A 16820-nucleotide genomic window follows, 5' to 3' on the forward strand; every position below is an offset into this window, starting at 1 on the left:
TGGTTCATCCTTACTGAAAGATAACATAAACTTAGATCTGGTAGTAAATAAGACTCACGTTCTCTTTCTTTCCAGTACCTGGTTTCCGACACTATATTAAAAGAACGTTTGGACCCAGAAACATTGGAATCATTAGGGCTTATCAAGCAGTCTCAGCAATTTAATCAGAAATCTGTGAAAATAAAGACAAAACTTTTGTAAGTATATTTTTACATTCTACAAAGGAAATACTTTTTAAATAGCATTTTAAATCTTTCAAACATTGAAAAGCCACTGCTGTATAGCAGAGGCAGTGAGATGTACAGTATGCATGAAAGAGTTGCCCATTTTTTCTTTCAGCTGCTGCTCTGGAGAAATGTTCTAACTTGTAGGATCCTGTGTGTGAGAGAGAAAATTTTTGTGTGTGTTTGTGTAACACTCAACACAATCCTTTAGAATTTGGTCTTTGCATCATTTTTCAGGCACAATATTTTGTCTGTTAGTTACAAATATGTTATCAATTTGTGTAACATGAAGCAAAAACACCTCGAAAATAATATCTAGATTCATTAATTGTTCTCATTCACTTTAAAATATGCTTATAAAATATCTACTCTGAATGCTAATGCTTCTATATTAGTCTCTTACGCAGTGACCAGTCCTTTGCACCAGACATGTCAAGATCTTCTACATCTGAGTGTCTCAGACATATATGAACAGTCTATATGTTTCTTCTTAAAGAGAACACCACATAAGTCTTTTTTACAGCTTTCTAACCAAATGCTTGAAGCATTTAGGATCATAATTGTTCTCAATAATGAATGAAGCCACATTTTACATTTATGAAAATGCAGAGCAAATTGTTCCAAAGTATAAAGGCTAAAACTGCTGAGATCAGGAACCAGCAAATCTCAGACTAGGCAGAACCATTATGGAAACATTGAACAGATTTCTCTCAAGGCCAGGAAAAGAACAGCCCAAAGTCTTTTGTTTTAAAACTGCAAAAGCAAAGGTTTATGTTCAAATATGCTTCTTTCTTGTCTGCAGGAAAGCATATTAGCTAGCTGCGTCATGATTGTGAAGCTTCTGCTGTAAGCCAACATCGAGGTTTATTGGAATATCAAGATTCAGGGTTCTATATGATAGAAAGGCTGAGAGTGAAAAGTCTAGAGATGTGTAAATGCAAAGGTTTATCAGTTTACTCCAGCTGCTAATCTTCTAAACTGTATGCATGTTTTCTTTGGTCTTCATTTGTTGAACTGCAGTTATAAGCAACAGAAATTTAATTTATTAAGAGAAGAGAACGAAGGCTATGCAAAACTGATTGCTGAACTAGGACAGGATTTATCTGGAAATATCACTAGTGAATTGATCCTAGAAAATATCAAATCTTTAATAGGTAAGGCATGTTTTCTGAGACAAATTCTCTGATTGTATTTTCCCTATATTGCTATACATCTTAGATTTACTACATTTTGAGTTTTCTTTGTCTTCATTCAGTTGTCGCCAAAGTGTCATCTAAATTCGTATCATATTTAATAATTGTATTTATACTATACTATTTATGTTTTTATTGGTTTTAACTGTTTGGCTGTGAACCACCCAGAGTCCCTCCTTGTGGGGGAGTTGGGCAGTGATATAAATTTGATTTATAAAATAAATAAATAAAATAAATTCTCACACTTTCCTCTATAACTTACAGTTTCCTGGGTTAAAAGAAATATTCCTGATATTAATGACTATTAAGGATATTTGGTAAATTAACGTTAGAGTAGAGGTTATATTTTCTTAACTTGGTTTGCTTAGTTGTCTTGGACTGAGGTAATTTTTAATATCTCACATGTGTTTAATAGGATGTTTTAACCTGGATCCTAACCGAGTATTGGATATTATCTTGGAAGTCTATGAGTGTAGACCAGAATATGATGAATTCTTTGTACCTTTGATAGAGTCATACATGTATATGTGTGAACCTCAAACACTCTGCCATATACTTGGATTCAAATTCAAGTTCTATCAGGTAACACAGAAGTTCACAGCTTAAAATCCTTCCATTATTTCAATGATTTATTGATTTTATTGTTTACTATGAAATACCAAAAGGGAAAGAAAAAGCAATATAGTTGTTGGGGGGGGAGGCATTCTTTGTTGCACCAGGATTAGCTTAAAGAAACTGCAGATTACATAGCTGATGCTAGGAAATAAAAGGGAGAAGGACTAGAACATGCTTTCAAGCAGCCATAACTTGTTTTTTGATTCATTGTAAGGTTGTATAAATGTTTATCAAAAAGTAAGATGTCTTAACCTTTCTTAAAAAAAAGAACCTACTAATAATGAAGGCCTACAGTCGTGTTCTTAAGAATATAAATATCCTAAAAGTATACTTTTTCTCTCTAGGAACCAAATGGAGAGACCCCGGTCTCTTTGTACAGAGTTGCCGCAGTCCTTTTACAGCATAACCTAATAGATCTGGAAGACCTTTATGTGCACGTAAGTTATTTATTTGCTTTTCACAATAACATGCGTATTCTGTTAAATGCAGAAGGCAGCCTCTCCCAGATTCTGGGCTTTTCAGTCTAATCCAGTGTTGTCCAAACTTGGCCACTTTAAGGTGAGTGGACTTCAACTCCCAGAATTCCCCAGCCAGCATGGCTGGCTGGGGAATTCTGGGAGTTGAAGTCCACTCATCTTAAAGTGGCCAAGTTTGGACAACACTGGTCTAATCTGTGATGATAGATGAATTACGACCATATTGGTAGTTTCTCTCAGTGAAGAGACGACATTCTCATTCTCAGGAAAGAAATGTTAAAAACATACTTTTAGTGCCCAGTAACTCTCCCTTCTTTGACTTAGATACAATGTATTAATATTGATTAGTAATGCTGATGACCCTCATTTTCATGAAAATAAGTAGATCGTTCCCCGAGGGAGTTCAAAGGTTTATGAGCGTTTGAAGGAGAAGGACGTTAGGGAAGTGAAATGGTGCTTTGCTGCCTGAGATTGCCAGTCGTTTCCACAAAGGTGTGATACCCAAAGGTCAGGATGAGCTCTGCCTGTTCTTGTCTTAGGCAGATCAGGTGGACAATCATGAACCAGAGGTTTAAGATGAAAATCAGCTTTGTAGCCATGTGGTAGGTCTGGCCAATGCAAGGATAAAAGAGGCGAGTTGGAATGTATTTATTTATTTATTTTATTTATTGGATTACTCCCCCGCCCATCTCCTCCACACTAGGGGACTCTGGGCGGAATGTAAGACCCATGCAAACAAACTCCAAACAAATCTTACCTATATGTCATTGTTAAATAGTTAAATTACTAACACTTAACAGTTTATCTAACAATAGGGGGAAATGAAGCTTATAAACCTATTTTATGCAGCTCACATTTCCAAGCAGTGTTCCAAATGGGATTCCCAGGGTAAAATGCTTCTTCAGCTATAGAAAGAGAAGTGAGTTGAAGAAGAATGCATAACCTTCCTGTCTCCAGTATCAGGAGATTCCTTTTTACAGTCACAAAAGTACACAGTGTCCCTTTTCAGACCAATGGTATGAGGTTCAAAAAAACTCAAGGTTCGCAAGTTCGGAATAAATCTGAAGGTATAGAATTATTTAGTTCATGCCAAATAGCGCTCCGGGGTTTACCGCAGGGTTACTTATCAAAGAGAAAGCCAGTCTGTGAAAGTTAACATCAGTATCCCCTCTCTAGCTCCTTCCGGCCGATCACGCGATTCTCGAGGAACACAGACGGGAAATTGGAGAGGCTAAACAAATCGTGAGGAAACTCACTATGGTTGTACTATCTTCTGAAAAGGCTGAAGAGAAAGAAAAAGAAAAGGAGAAGGAAGAGGAGAAAATAGAAAAGGTTAGTACCAGCAGCACAGACTTCCTGCCATGACATCAGCTCTGAGGACCTCAGTATCAAGCAGGATATTGTTAGAGAGAACTTTCCTAGGTTAGCAATGCTTTACATAATCTAGCAGCCATTTTAACAAACCGTAACTAGCACAGTTCTGGTGCGAATCTGTTTTGCTTCGACTTGCAGAGAAGATGTGGCTGATGGAAAAGGAATATTCTCTATTTTAGCCCCACACGGAAACAAACATAAATTGAATATAAAATATTTTTGCTGCTGACAGACAGCAGCTGGGCTTCACTGTCTCTCGTACTAGGCTGTCAGAACCCAAATACATGGAGTCTAGATACCAGGAACTGTATGGTTGAATCAGAAATCTTGTTTTTAAAATGCAGGGTTTTTTAACCAGGTTACTGCAACTCTAATATTTAGGAATGAATAACTGTATAATTGATATATACTGTAGATGTTTGGAAAACGTGCTTTCTGTAACAGTCTTGGGAGAAAACAAGGGTAGGCTTCTGCTCTAAAAACTACTTTCCTCTGCTTGGTTATTGTTTTTTCAGCCACCAGATAACCAGAAGCTGGGTTTATTAGAAGCCATGTTAAAAATTGGTGACTGGCAGCACGCGCAAAACATCATGGACCAGATGCCTCCGTTTTACGCAACTTCACACAAACCTATTGCGGTTGCTCTTTGCCAGCTTCTTCACGTGATGATTGAACCTCTCTATCGAAGGTGAACAGGGCCTGCATGCCGAATAAATTGATTAAATAATATGTACTGTTTTACGCATACTTTCACGAACTGGTGGTTGCGTAACGTTAAGCTTGCTTGAGTGAAACTTCCTTCATTTTTGAATTCACGGCAGAAATTCTGTGGGAAGTTTATAAATATTTTTACTGCTAAGGCCTTTGGTTTGGAAAAGGGTTATGTGTTGCACGGGTGACATTTTTGACAGGGTCACGAAACTAAAATTTACAGAATTGATTGAATAACCTTTTTTTTCCTGTTTCAGAGTTGGAGTCCCCAAGGGGGCCAAAGGAACACCAATTCCCCCTTTACAAAACAAGAGAGCTCCAAAGCAAATAGAACATTTTGAAGATTTAAGAAAAGAAGTGTTCAATATGCTTTGCTACCTAGGTCCACACCTCTCCCACGATCCCATACTGTTTGCAAAAGTGTTGCGTCTTGGGAAAGCATTTATGAAAGAGGTAGGTCAGCTTAAGCTATTATTTCCAGACACTATTTCTGTGGCTGACCTACATTTCAATGTACCTTGAATGCCTTATCGTTATTAGGGGTATATGGAGCTCTGAAGGGGTGTTTGAGAGGCAGTCATTCAGAGCAAATGAGCAACATGCCCCCCATCTAGGCCACAAAGTGACCTTACTCTTTTGTTTGTAGAAAGTGGCCTCTGCACATGCTCAGAAACACTTCCTTTTGGATGAGGTTGCCAAGTGCAGCATGTTGCCTATGCGTCTTGCTTCACACACGGACATGCACCCACCCATTCATCTGCCGAAGGGAAGCAGAGAGTCCCTGGGAAGATTTTAAAAGAAAAATTGCCATTGACTTAATTGAAGACAGAGAGATAAGCCTCCTAAAAGTAGAACAGGGAATAAGTTCTTACTGATTACAAATATGAAACAATGCACTCTTTACATCTAAGATAAAACTTTTATCGATTGCTACGTAACAAAAGATGGACAATATTTATAAGCCACCCTGTAACAAATGATTCTCTGGATCAGAGAAATACAATCATTCAGTGTAATAATGAAGGTGATAATGATGGTGCAGCCTGAAAGAAAAGGAATGAAAAATAAATGGATGAGTTAACAGCTAAATCAGATTTTAAACACTTGTGCAAACTGCAAAACATTGGTAATTGTCTAATGTTTTAAAGATAATGTGAGCTGAGTGAACTTGGAAGTGTAGTTCTGTCTGAAAGACCCTTTACTGGTTCTGTATGTCCAATTTGGAGAAGATGTAAAGGTCTCAATAGTGTATGTGGGGGAAAAAACATGCCCTGGATCAATTCCTTGCATGGCCTAAAAGATCAAGATGAGTCAAGGCACAGAAGCAAACGATGATGGCAGAATTCTAGCATGTAATGTATTTTAAGCAGTAATCTGGAGTTTCCAGCCTTTTTCCCCCAAAAAAGCCATGTATATTCACGGTGTGCAAAATGATTCATTGCGCAACATTTTGATTCTGAATCGATCCATTAGGACTATCAGAAATGGGCCCATTCTGAGGTTGGAGCCCCACTTCAATCTATTTCAGGGTCAGAAAGTTCCACGTTTGGACACTTTGCTTATCCCTAATGCATGGCACATCGCAGCAGTCCAAACAGAAGGACCAAAACAAAGCTATTGCTGCTCAAGTTTTTCAGGTTTAGCTAGTCTAGGAAAAGGATTGGTCACTTTTAGTTCCAAAGTTGGAAAATGAAACTAGGAGAGGAGAAAAAACACCCAACTTTGAGATGCGTTAATTTTTTATGACATTGTACCATGTTACAAGTGCTCAAAAGATCTTTCTTTGTAGTTGGTCTATAATTCTGAATTAACCCCATTTAGCAATTCTGCTCTTGAAGGAAGCAGTTCTAGAGGCTCTCAATACCATTTTTCCATTAAGGTATCTGTAGATGTCTTGTCGCTCTCATTCTTTCTGTTTATTTTTCATTTTTAAAATTATAATTACTTTGTTCTTATTCATAAGCTGTTTCAAAGGCAGAGGGCTAAAGAGAAAACTGAGTTAATGTAGGGCTTTGCTGCCTTAAATGGCCAGTTTAAACAGTGAATATTAAAAGTGTAGAAGCAAGTTAACATTTTTATGTCATTCTGATCCTGTCATGTTTCTTCGGGAATTTTGTTGCTGGTAGTTGCACTTACAAATAACGTGTAATAAATAAAACCATGCTGTTGTCAGTCTACTGTGAGAGAAAATTATAATCCTTTTTATACAGCAAAAGTGCCCCGTATAATTTCACTGTTAAATAGCTGACAGGCAGTTACAGTAGATTCTGTGCAAAGTGCAGTGAAATTTATCTTCTAAACATCTGTTAATTACTCAGATAAGCATTTGTAAACCTAAGTCAGAATTTGGCAGGTTGCTGAGAACTATCTCCAGATGTCTTGCAAAATAAAAGACAACATAAGGTTGAGAGCTGATTTTGTTTTTAATTTGCTAGTACAAAATGTCTTAACTGCTCATTTCTTGGAGAAGAGGGGCTAATTGTCACATTTCCCTGATTTGGAGATATCACTGGATCCTGCTTGGGGTAATGTGAATAAGCAGCCTTGGGGTTTATGCTCTCCTTTTCCAATACAGCTTTGAGGAGGAAACAGATTGTTTATTTAAAATCTTTTTATCCCAATTTTCTACTAAGAAGAATTCAAACTGGCTGACCAAAATAATTAAAAACACACTTTAATCACAGCACTCATCTAGAACTAACATTAATTAGAAAAATCTGTTTCCTGGCATAAAGTAACCCCCCCTCCCCCCAATTGGCTTGGTTAACACTAAGCTCTGTTTTGTTCAAGGTTTGGTTGCATTCATTTACTGGATTCACACAACATTAAAGAGGGGAGTGAATCCAAACAGTTCTTTCAGGTTCAACATGGGCCATTTCAACCAACCTGGAAGTGTCCTGAGCTTAAACCAGCTCTGTATGGACACTCTGTTCAAGTTTGGAAGGTTGGTTGAAAGACTTGGTTGGCCAAGACCATAGTGCAGAATTCTGGGAGTTGATGTCCACACCTCTTAAAGTTGCTAAAGTTGAGAAATACTGCCATAGTGTGTCTTCTTGCAGCCATTTTGGGGAGGGAAAGAGGGAGATGTGTATGTGCAAAACTACACCTAATAATGCCAAACTATGGTTCAGTGTTAAGTGCAAGGCAGATCATTTGCAGGAATTTGTGAAAGTAATTTATTTGTAGACAATTGAGGATGGAGATCCATAGTTCAGCTGCTACTTCTCCTACGTTCCACACTATGCAGGGAGCTATCACACCCCATTCTTTCACTTTTAGAGGCTCAAAAGAATTTAGTTCTGCCATGATTGCTCTGACTCAGATGGTTTCCTCTGAAACTGGGTAGAGGAAAGGTTTTCATTAACTTGCTCTGGAATGTCTCTTTGGTCTGAAGCCATTATATTTTAGCAATTAACCTACCTTCCTTTTTTCCTGTAGTACCAGTCTGACGGAAGCAAACAAGAGGACAAAGAGAAAATGGTAAGTTATTTTAAGATATCTTCTTGACCACACTCGTAATATTTGATGCAAAACAGAACTAATATTGAGTTCTCCAGGTACTCTTATGCATTGTCGGCTGACATAGGCATTGTACAAGCAACACTCCATAGGGCTGACTCTATCGCCTGCTGTTCTAGTTGTCTTCTGGATGAAGAAGCACAATCTCTTTACAGGCTTTATCTATTTCAGAGTCTCTCTAATCCAGGGTAGGAGCCCAGTGCTTTCATAAAGAAACCGCTTCCATTTATGGAATTGAGAAAACAATACTCCAACAAGTCAGAGGTTGCATGACCATGGAACAAAGCTGTTTTTAAGGAAGGCGGGAGGGGGGATAAATATGCTGATGATTTCAGGATACCACGTATATATTCCTGGATTCTCTGTGCTCTTCCCTAAAATCAGCTCATGCTGCCTACTACTTGAGAATGCTTACAAATCCCATGTCAGTATTAGCCTTGTCAGAATACCAGAAGTTATCTCTAGGCCCGGAATGAGTCCAGGGTTTCCTAGCTGCACTTTTGTCTTTACTGAGAAGCTCCAACTCACCACAATTCTGGCATACTGTTAAGCGAAAGGGGCCTCTGTAATCTTGCGGACTTGATTAGGGTTGCTCCCTAGTTTTCTCCGTTGCAGTTTTATCCAAGATGGGACAGAGATGTCCTTCAAAAGTCGCAATCTTACCAAGCGTCCCTGTTTCCTCTTGTTTTAAGGATTTAAAATGAGGGTTGGGGTTTTCTAACAGTTGGCATATAAATAGAAATGAGTCTTGTGAGAGAGAGATGCCTGATAAAGTTGTAGAAAGTCAGGTTCAGCAAAAAGAGAGGTCTGAACGTATCACTTTTGTTTTTCCCCTTCCTCTCCCCATTCCCCAGGAGGTATTATTCAGCTGTTTGCTGAGTATCACTGACCAGGTTTTGCTTCCTTCGCTGTCGCTGATGGACTGCAATGCATGCATGTCTGAGGAACTCTGGGGGATGTTTAAAACATTTCCATACCAGCACCGGTGAGTAATTACCCAGAAAGTTTTAAATAGAATATTTCAGTGTCTTTGGAAAAACACGTAAATGGCTTCCTTTCTCCCTGCATCCTGTGCTAGGTATCGTCTCTACGGCCAGTGGAAGAATGAAACGTACAATAGTCATCCACTGCTGGTAAAAGTTAAAGCTCAGACAATTGACAGAGCCAAATATATAATGAAGTAAGTTAAATATTCATTTGAGCAAGCATTCCTGTTAAGAATGTGCAAAACCAAATGCTCCAGAATGGAATGTTCTGGAGAAGTCTAGAATATTCCATTACTCCTCCAAACCACGCTGGTCTGGCCATCATACAGTTGGTCACTCATTTTGCAGAAGTTAATCCCTTAGTTCCAAAGCAGTTCTTGGAGTTCTGAGAAAGTTCGTTTTGGACATATCTCACTCTTTTGCATGCTTTATTCAGGGGAGATTATTCAGAAGATAATTGTATGTAGGATCACTGGCTAAATATCTGACAAGGGCGTCAAGCTTCTATACTTCCTAACGTATAATGGGTTACATTGAGCCTGTAGTCTATAATAAAAAGTGTGAAACTCAGGAATTGTTTAAATAATGCTAGTTTAAATAACAAAATAAGCAATGAACTAAAACCTGGTTAATTTTTTTCTGGATTAGAAGTATGATATGTAGTCAGATGGTTCACTGGTGTATCACAAGTATGATTTCCTATTTTGATTTACACCCTTAAATTTAAGATAATTAATAATAATTATATATGAACTGTAACAATATATACAGTGTTCCTCAGGATTTGGAGAGGACCATCTTAGACTTTATTCACAGGAGAGTAAATTACAATTGTAATTAACAAAGAAAGCTGCAAAAGAAAGGAACTAAAGTACAGTATTCTCTTACAGGCGTTTAACCAAGGAAAATGTAAAGCCTTCCGGAAGACAAATTGGGAAACTGAGTCACAGCAATCCAACCATTTTATTTGACTATGTATGTGGCAAGATAAGTTGCAATATGTATCTATCGCTGTAGCAAAAGTGTTGAAGCTTCATAGTTTAAAACATACTGAGTGCAAAATGCATATGTTTATCAAAATTTTACAATGAATTGCCTTGTTAATGCACTGCAACTTGATTTTAGAGGTGTAAATGAAAAGAAATGGTTGAGTTAGAGGAAATTGTAGTCCTCAGGTTACGACACCAGTTGGGACCGGAATTTCTGTCATTAAGTGATGCGGTCGTAAAGCACAACATCACTTGACACATTGCTTAGCAACAGCAATCCTGGCAGTCCCAGTTGCCGTTGTAACCCCAGGACTGCATGGGTCAATAAGCAAAAAGAGGTGGGAGTCCCTGGCAAGCAGGCTGGCGGGTAAAAGCTATGGGTGAGAGCTACAGGCGAAGGGGTGTCAGGGGCAGGCGCTGTGGAGCATGAGTGAGCAAAAAAGTGGTAGGAGCAACTTCCAACTTCCTGCTGGCTTCCCCATTGACTTTGCTCATGGGAAACCAGCAGGAAACGTCAGAAATGGCGATCACATGACTGCAGCTCACTGTGACATAATCACAAGCCAGGCACCGAGCACCTGGATTGCAATCACATGATCATGGGGGCAGCGCAATGGCGGGAACTGTGAGGACCGGTCATAAGTCCTTCTCGTTCAGTGCCATCGTAATTTTGAACAGTTGCCAAACAAGTGCTTTATGACTTGTTAGGACTACCTGCATATCACGGAAATAATTTCTGTAAGAATGTGAAAGACTTACGAATGTACAGATAGATCTTGAAACATTTGATTTTTATTTATTCTTTTCAGATTTTGTCCCAGATACAGAAATACGATAACTTAATAACTCCAGTTGTTGATTCATTGAAATACCTCACTTCACTAAACTATGATGTTTTGGCCTGTATCCTTTGTCAATTTCCTAGAACTGTATTTACCGCATAGCTGTATTTTACATTTCTGCTGTCTCCGTTGTTCTCTCATGAGTGACTCCAGGATGATCCATTGATAATCATCTTAGGGCTGCTAGTACTTACTATATTGAATTCAGACTTGGAAATTTTATCTCTTATATAGTGACTTATATCACTTTAAGTTTCTTTTGGTAAGTTAATTAAAGTATTTCAAAAGTTTTTCTTGCACCTTTTTAAGGTGGTAACAGTTTGTTTTGACCATGTGGCACAAATGTTATTAAATTCTAACTAAGGGGGCTCAAATGTCGCAGTTAGTGTAATTGTTCAGTACAACTAAGCTTCTAAGATACAATCAAATCATCTATACGCCATCATAAATCAGGAAAGCTGCAGTTTTTCCCAAAGAAACTCCTTAAGCATATTTTTTGGTTCTTGATTTTAAGAATTCGCAGTTCTGTGAAGTGATGGGAGGGATAGAAAAATATTTGCTTACTAAGAAATGTATATTTATACATTTGTTAGATTTATATCCTGCTTTTCATACAGGAGTTCAAGGTGATTTATATGTAACCTTCACTTTTCCTATAGTTTCCTCCCATGGTGCCTTACTGAAGTATTCTCTTGTTCTGCAGTTCAAGCAAACGTTCCCAATCTGGTCCCTTTCAGGAGCAAAAGACCCCCAACTCACACAATCCCCATTTGGGAATTGAGAGAACCCAAGTCTCCCATTTCCAGACAGCAGCAGGTTGGGGAGTCCTATGTGTCATCCTGTTCCCTGTGCTGTAGTTTAAAGGTTTCCATATGGGAACAGCGCAGAGGCAAACCTTTTTAGGCCTTGTCTTAAGGACTGACTTTCTCAGCACCCTGTAATGCAGTGTTTCTCCACCTTGGGCACTTGAAGATGTGTGGACTTCAACTCCCAGAATTCCCCAGAATTCTGGGAGTTGAAGTCCACACATCTTCAAGTGCCCAAGGTGGAGAAGCATTGCTCTAATGTCTTTTAATGCTAAATTAACAACTCAGTGGAACTCTTGCTTAACGTCATCCAAGATTGCATAATTGAAGCACTGGCGAATCCCGAGAAGGAGAGGATGAAGCATGATGACACTACGATCTCCAGTTGGCTTCAGAGTAAGTATTTGTCTGTTGTATCTTTTATTCATCTAAAAGGATTGGAGGCAGCTGACCTTTACCAGTGTTATTCCTACAGCAGTCTTCTGGAAGAGCAGGGAGGGATTTACGACAAATGAAAAAAGCCGTCTTAAATAAAATCTGCCATTAGATGCTTTCCCCACACATGCAGCTGGCCAGCCTGCCTCCTCCACATTGCCAGGCAGGCCTACCACCCTGCCTGTTCCTCCCCACCATCTTCCCATACACCCCTTTCCCGCATACCTCCCCTTCAGCAGCCAACCTCCATTGAGGCTCAGGATCAACCCAAAGAAGATGAATGGCTGTTCATTCAAAGGCTGACCAGTTCCAGGACTGTACCATTTTTAGCTCTCAGTGGGATTGTGCTTCCCCTAAAACAGCAGGGTAACAACCAGGGGGGCCTTTTGGACTCAGCTCCTACTTGAAGAATGGATGGAGACTGTAGGCAGGAGGGCTTCTGCAGAGTTTTGGCTGGTGCACCAACAGCAGCCTTACCTGGAACAGGATGCATTGGAGATGGTCGCTCATGCCCTTGTTATTTCTAAATTAGATTAGTAGAACCCACAGTACATGGGGCTGCATTTGAAGGCCACCCAGAAATTTCTGCTGGTCCAGGATGCCATGATATCTGTGTTCAGTGGTCACTCTTATTCTGCAGGCACATATTTAATACTTTCCCCCTTCTGTCACATACAAAAGAAAGAATTAATTAATTTGGGGAGATCTTTGGGGGCCTCTGCTTGTGTCCTATGTCTTATAATCTACTAGTTGTTCTGGGGTGAGCGCAGCAAAGGAAACAAGGAAGTGTTGTGGTCAGTAACCTGTAAGTCTTTTGCTAGAATATTTGGGAAGTACATAAGACGGATTCCGAGAGTATTGATTTCTGGCTTATTAAGTTCAGGACTAGGTGGCTGTGTAGTTACCAAATGCACAGACCCATTTCTTTTCTCCTGTTTACTTTAGGCTTAGCAAGTTTCTGTGGTGCTGTTTTTCGAAAATACCCTATAGAACTTGCTGGACTCCTCCAGTATGTGGCAAATCAACTCAAGGCAGGAAAAAGGTAAGTAGAATGTAGTTGTATTTGTTTTCATAGCCATCCATGTTAAACTGTTTAAGTGTACCATCACGTAGGACAGTGACGGCAAACCTTTTGGGTTCAGCGTGTCAAAAATTCGGAAAATGCTTAACTTGAGTCTGCTGGCATGTCACTTCCCCCCACCAAACAAAAGAGAAACAATTCTTTATATACTCATTTATTTAAAAAAATACAGTCCAATCAAGTGTGGTGCTATGTATTATATAAAGAAACATCAAATAATTACAAAAATGAAATATGAGTAAAACAAACTCAGTTTCTTTGGTAACTCCAACAGGGAGAATAGTTGTTGTCGGGCGTTGGTGAATGCTGACGTGTCACCTTTGACACACGTGTCATAGGTACGCCATCACTGACATAGGAGTAAATATGCTCACGTTAATATCTCAAAGCATGGATGGCTGGGCGGTCTTTGGCTGTCTTTCGGTGCTGGATTGGGAGATTTGAGTCGTGCAGGTCAAATTGCATTTTCTTGTAAAGTCGTATTGCAACATTTGTGGAATGCCTGCAGTCCCCCCCAATGCCCAGCAAAGTGGTTACGTTGGGGCTGTTTTTTGCAGGAGCGATCCTCATTTTGTAACTCTACCCCAGTGCAGAGAAAAGCAGTTTGTGCTTCAGATGTAAAGCAATTTCAGAAAGTGTTATGGAAAGATCTTGATGTGATCGGAGGTGATATATACTGTACTGTAAATCAGTTTTGTCTCCATACAATTCAGTGCTTAGCTTTTGCTTTATTTTTTTTTTCCCCCTTGTTCTTTTCTATAGTTTTGACCTCCTTATTTTGAAAGAAGTGGTACAAAAAATGGCCGGAATTGAAATCACTGAGGAAATGACAATGGAACAGCTAGAAGCCATGACTGGTGGGGAACAGCTAAAGGCAGAGGTGTGTTGCATGTTGAAGGGAAGGGAAAATATAGGGGATTAAAAATGCAGCAGTGATAGTTTGGGATATTTCACCTACTGTTTCACCTGATGAGACATTTAATTGATTTCAAAGCAAGATGGCATCAAACTAACAGGGCAAGTCAGTCACTCCATACCTACCTATCACCATTTTTAAACCTCTTTTTAATTCAGTGTAATCTCAAAGCAAGGGTGGATGAAATTGTCTAAACCAGTGTTTCTCAACCTTGGCAGCTTGAAGATGTGTGGACTTCAACTCCCAGAATTCCCCAGCCAGCCATGCTGGCTGGGGAATTCTGGGAGTTGAAGTCCACACGTCTTCAAGTTGCCAAGGTTGAGAAACACTGGTCTAAACTGTGAAAAGGACTTAAATGAGACCATTTATAAATGTATAAAGCTCATGGCCATTAGCCTGGATTACAAGATCAGAAGCCACCTGGAAGTTTTTGAATTCTTTCCTTCTTGTCATAAGTTTTCAGTACTAATCCTTTAGAATCCTTAACAAATTACACCATCGGCAGGGTTGGCTGTCAAGCTGAGTCTTGAAACCTATCTTCAAACCGGATTTTAAATATGCTGATTAACAGTGAATAATGGCAATGTTTGTCCTAAGCATATAACAACATCATAAGCATTAATAATTATAAATGGTAGACTTATGCTGGAGAGTGCATGGACTGAGTAAAGGGAACGTACATTCGAAGAACTTCACGCATGCACCAATTTCTAGTTGTAAAAGAAGCACATTAGCCCTACATAGCAAGAAATATTGCTGTAGTGATGAAAGAATAGCCAAATACTGTGCTACAGATGATGTTCTTTGTATAATGCCAGAGGGTTAGTATTTCAGGAGTTTCAAGAGCTGGATTGATTTATCTAATTGTATCAAAGGCAGATCTTTGGGGAGTGCCCCCACCCCATCCCAAGTAATTACTGCTTTTCAGCAATTGAGAATTTATTGGAAAACCAGAGTTGAGAATTTTTCCAAAATCAAAATGTCCGGTTTCTGCTGGCCTCTGCAGTTCAGGATGGCAAGCTAGGTTATGAGTCTGCTTTGAAGGACAAGTGAAAAACAGTCGTGTCGCCATGTGGACAAGTAAACAATTTTTTTGTCGTAACCCAGAAAGTAACAGATTCTTTTCAAGTAGGCTAGGAAACAACAGGCATGGTGATTGAAAGCTTGTTCTTTGGACACCAGACCTGGTTTTGAGTTGCAGTCATTGGGGAGGAGGTTTTTTTCCCCGTTGGGGTTTCTTAACCTTTTTTTTAATTCCTTTGTTCAGGGAGGATATTTTGGCCAGATCAGAAACACTAAGAAATCTTCTCAGAGATTAAAAGATGCACTTTTGGACCACGATCTTGCCCTTCCCCTGTGCCTTCTCATGGCTCAACAGCGCAACGGTGTGATTTTTCAAGAAGGTGGGGAGAAACATTTGAAGCTGGTGGGGAAGCTATACGATCAGGCAAGTAGAAAGGAATCGTATCTTTTTATTAGCTTAAATCATTTAAAATCCTTCTTACGGGCAGACTAGTACCAGCATAACAACCAATATAAGTGCTGAAGGACACATGGTTTTATCAGTAATATTCTTGGGGGGGGGGTGTTACAAATGATAGCGAGTTGTCGTTTTTTTCCCCCTCTTTTCCAAATACTGCATTTGATTTGAAATTATGTCTTTTCTCTGCTGATAAGAATCTGGTCACCCCTTACACCTTTGTGTTTTTTTCTTATAGTGCCATGATACTTTGGTACAATTCGGTGGATTTCTAGCATCCAATTTAAGCACAGAGGATTATATTAAGCGAGTGCCTTCTATCGATGTTCTCTGTAACGAGTTTCACACTCCTCATGATGCTGCCTTTTTCCTTTCAAGGCCTATGTATGCGCACCATATTTCAGTGAGTACAAATTTTGCATACCCAGAACCATTTTCTTGAAAATTGCCAACAGTGGCAAAACCCGTCTGACACAATCCACAGCCATCATAATTTAACTTCTTAGGCTTTACGTTTTACGCTTAAGCGCAGCAGACTTGACAGAGCAGGTTATATATTTGCCTGTGCTCTTTTTTCTTTAACAGTCAAAGTACGATGAATTGAAGAAAGCCGAGAAGGGGAATAAGCAGCAGCAGAAAGTTCACAAATACATCACATCCTGCGAGCTTGTGATGGCGCCTGTTCATGACGCGGTGATCTCCTTACACCTTCCGAAGGTCTGGGATGATATCAGCCCACAGTTCTATGCCACCTTCTGGTCCCTGACAATGTACGACCTTGCGGTGCCCCGTGGTAGCTACGAACGGGAAGTCAATAAACTCAAAATCCAAATGAAAGCAATTGACGACAATCAGGATATGGTATGTATTGTGCCTCAAATGGGAATGTTTCCTGAAGCCTTTTAAGTACTTAAAAAATACTTAGATCATGAAAATATGTGATACAGGGCAAACGCAATGACATTTGTGAAATAATACCATATTCTAGGGCAGTGTTGTCCAAACCTGGCCACTTGAAGGTGAGTGGACTTCAACTCCCAGAATTCTGGGAATTGAAGTCCACTCATCTTAAAGTGGCCAAGTTTGGACAACACTGTTCTAGGGTAACATGGATAGGAAATTGCTACCCTGTAGGCCCACCAGCCTGCTTCATCCAATACCTGTGTCTTCAGT

The 16820-nt window shown here is 39.5% G+C and overlaps 1 protein-coding gene across 2 annotated transcripts in view; it reads left to right on the plus strand.

The window, feature by feature from the left end:
- THOC2 (THO complex subunit 2) overlaps nt 1-16820 on the plus strand; it is a 44485-nt gene that overhangs the window by 9445 nt on the left and 18220 nt on the right. For both annotated transcript variants that reach the window (XR_015798090.1, XM_088151695.1), the window contains exons 6-23: nt 76-197; nt 1245-1378; nt 1833-1999; nt 2377-2469; nt 3685-3840; nt 4398-4570; nt 4851-5046; nt 8032-8073; nt 8967-9097; nt 9191-9292; nt 9989-10073; nt 10897-10990; nt 12051-12131; nt 13116-13212; nt 14014-14131; nt 15435-15614; nt 15886-16050; nt 16233-16508. Coding sequence is in view for 1 of the 2 variants with exons in the window: in XM_088151695.1 (XP_088007821.1) it covers nt 76-197; nt 1245-1378; nt 1833-1999; nt 2377-2469; nt 3685-3840; nt 4398-4570; nt 4851-5046; nt 8032-8073; nt 8967-9097; nt 9191-9292; nt 9989-10073; nt 10897-10990; nt 12051-12131; nt 13116-13212; nt 14014-14131; nt 15435-15614; nt 15886-16050; nt 16233-16508 (2412 nt within the window). In the remaining variant the exon portion in view is untranslated. The remainder of the gene's footprint in view (nt 1-75; nt 198-1244; nt 1379-1832; nt 2000-2376; nt 2470-3684; nt 3841-4397; nt 4571-4850; nt 5047-8031; nt 8074-8966; nt 9098-9190; nt 9293-9988; nt 10074-10896; nt 10991-12050; nt 12132-13115; nt 13213-14013; nt 14132-15434; nt 15615-15885; nt 16051-16232; nt 16509-16820) is intronic.

This window comes from Python bivittatus, unplaced genomic scaffold (genome assembly GCF_059951505.1).
Source record: "Python bivittatus isolate LINGU-HERP-01145 unplaced genomic scaffold, Pbiv_v1 ctg000670_np1212, whole genome shotgun sequence".
Classification (NCBI taxonomy): Eukaryota; Metazoa; Chordata; class Lepidosauria; order Squamata; family Pythonidae; genus Python; species Python bivittatus.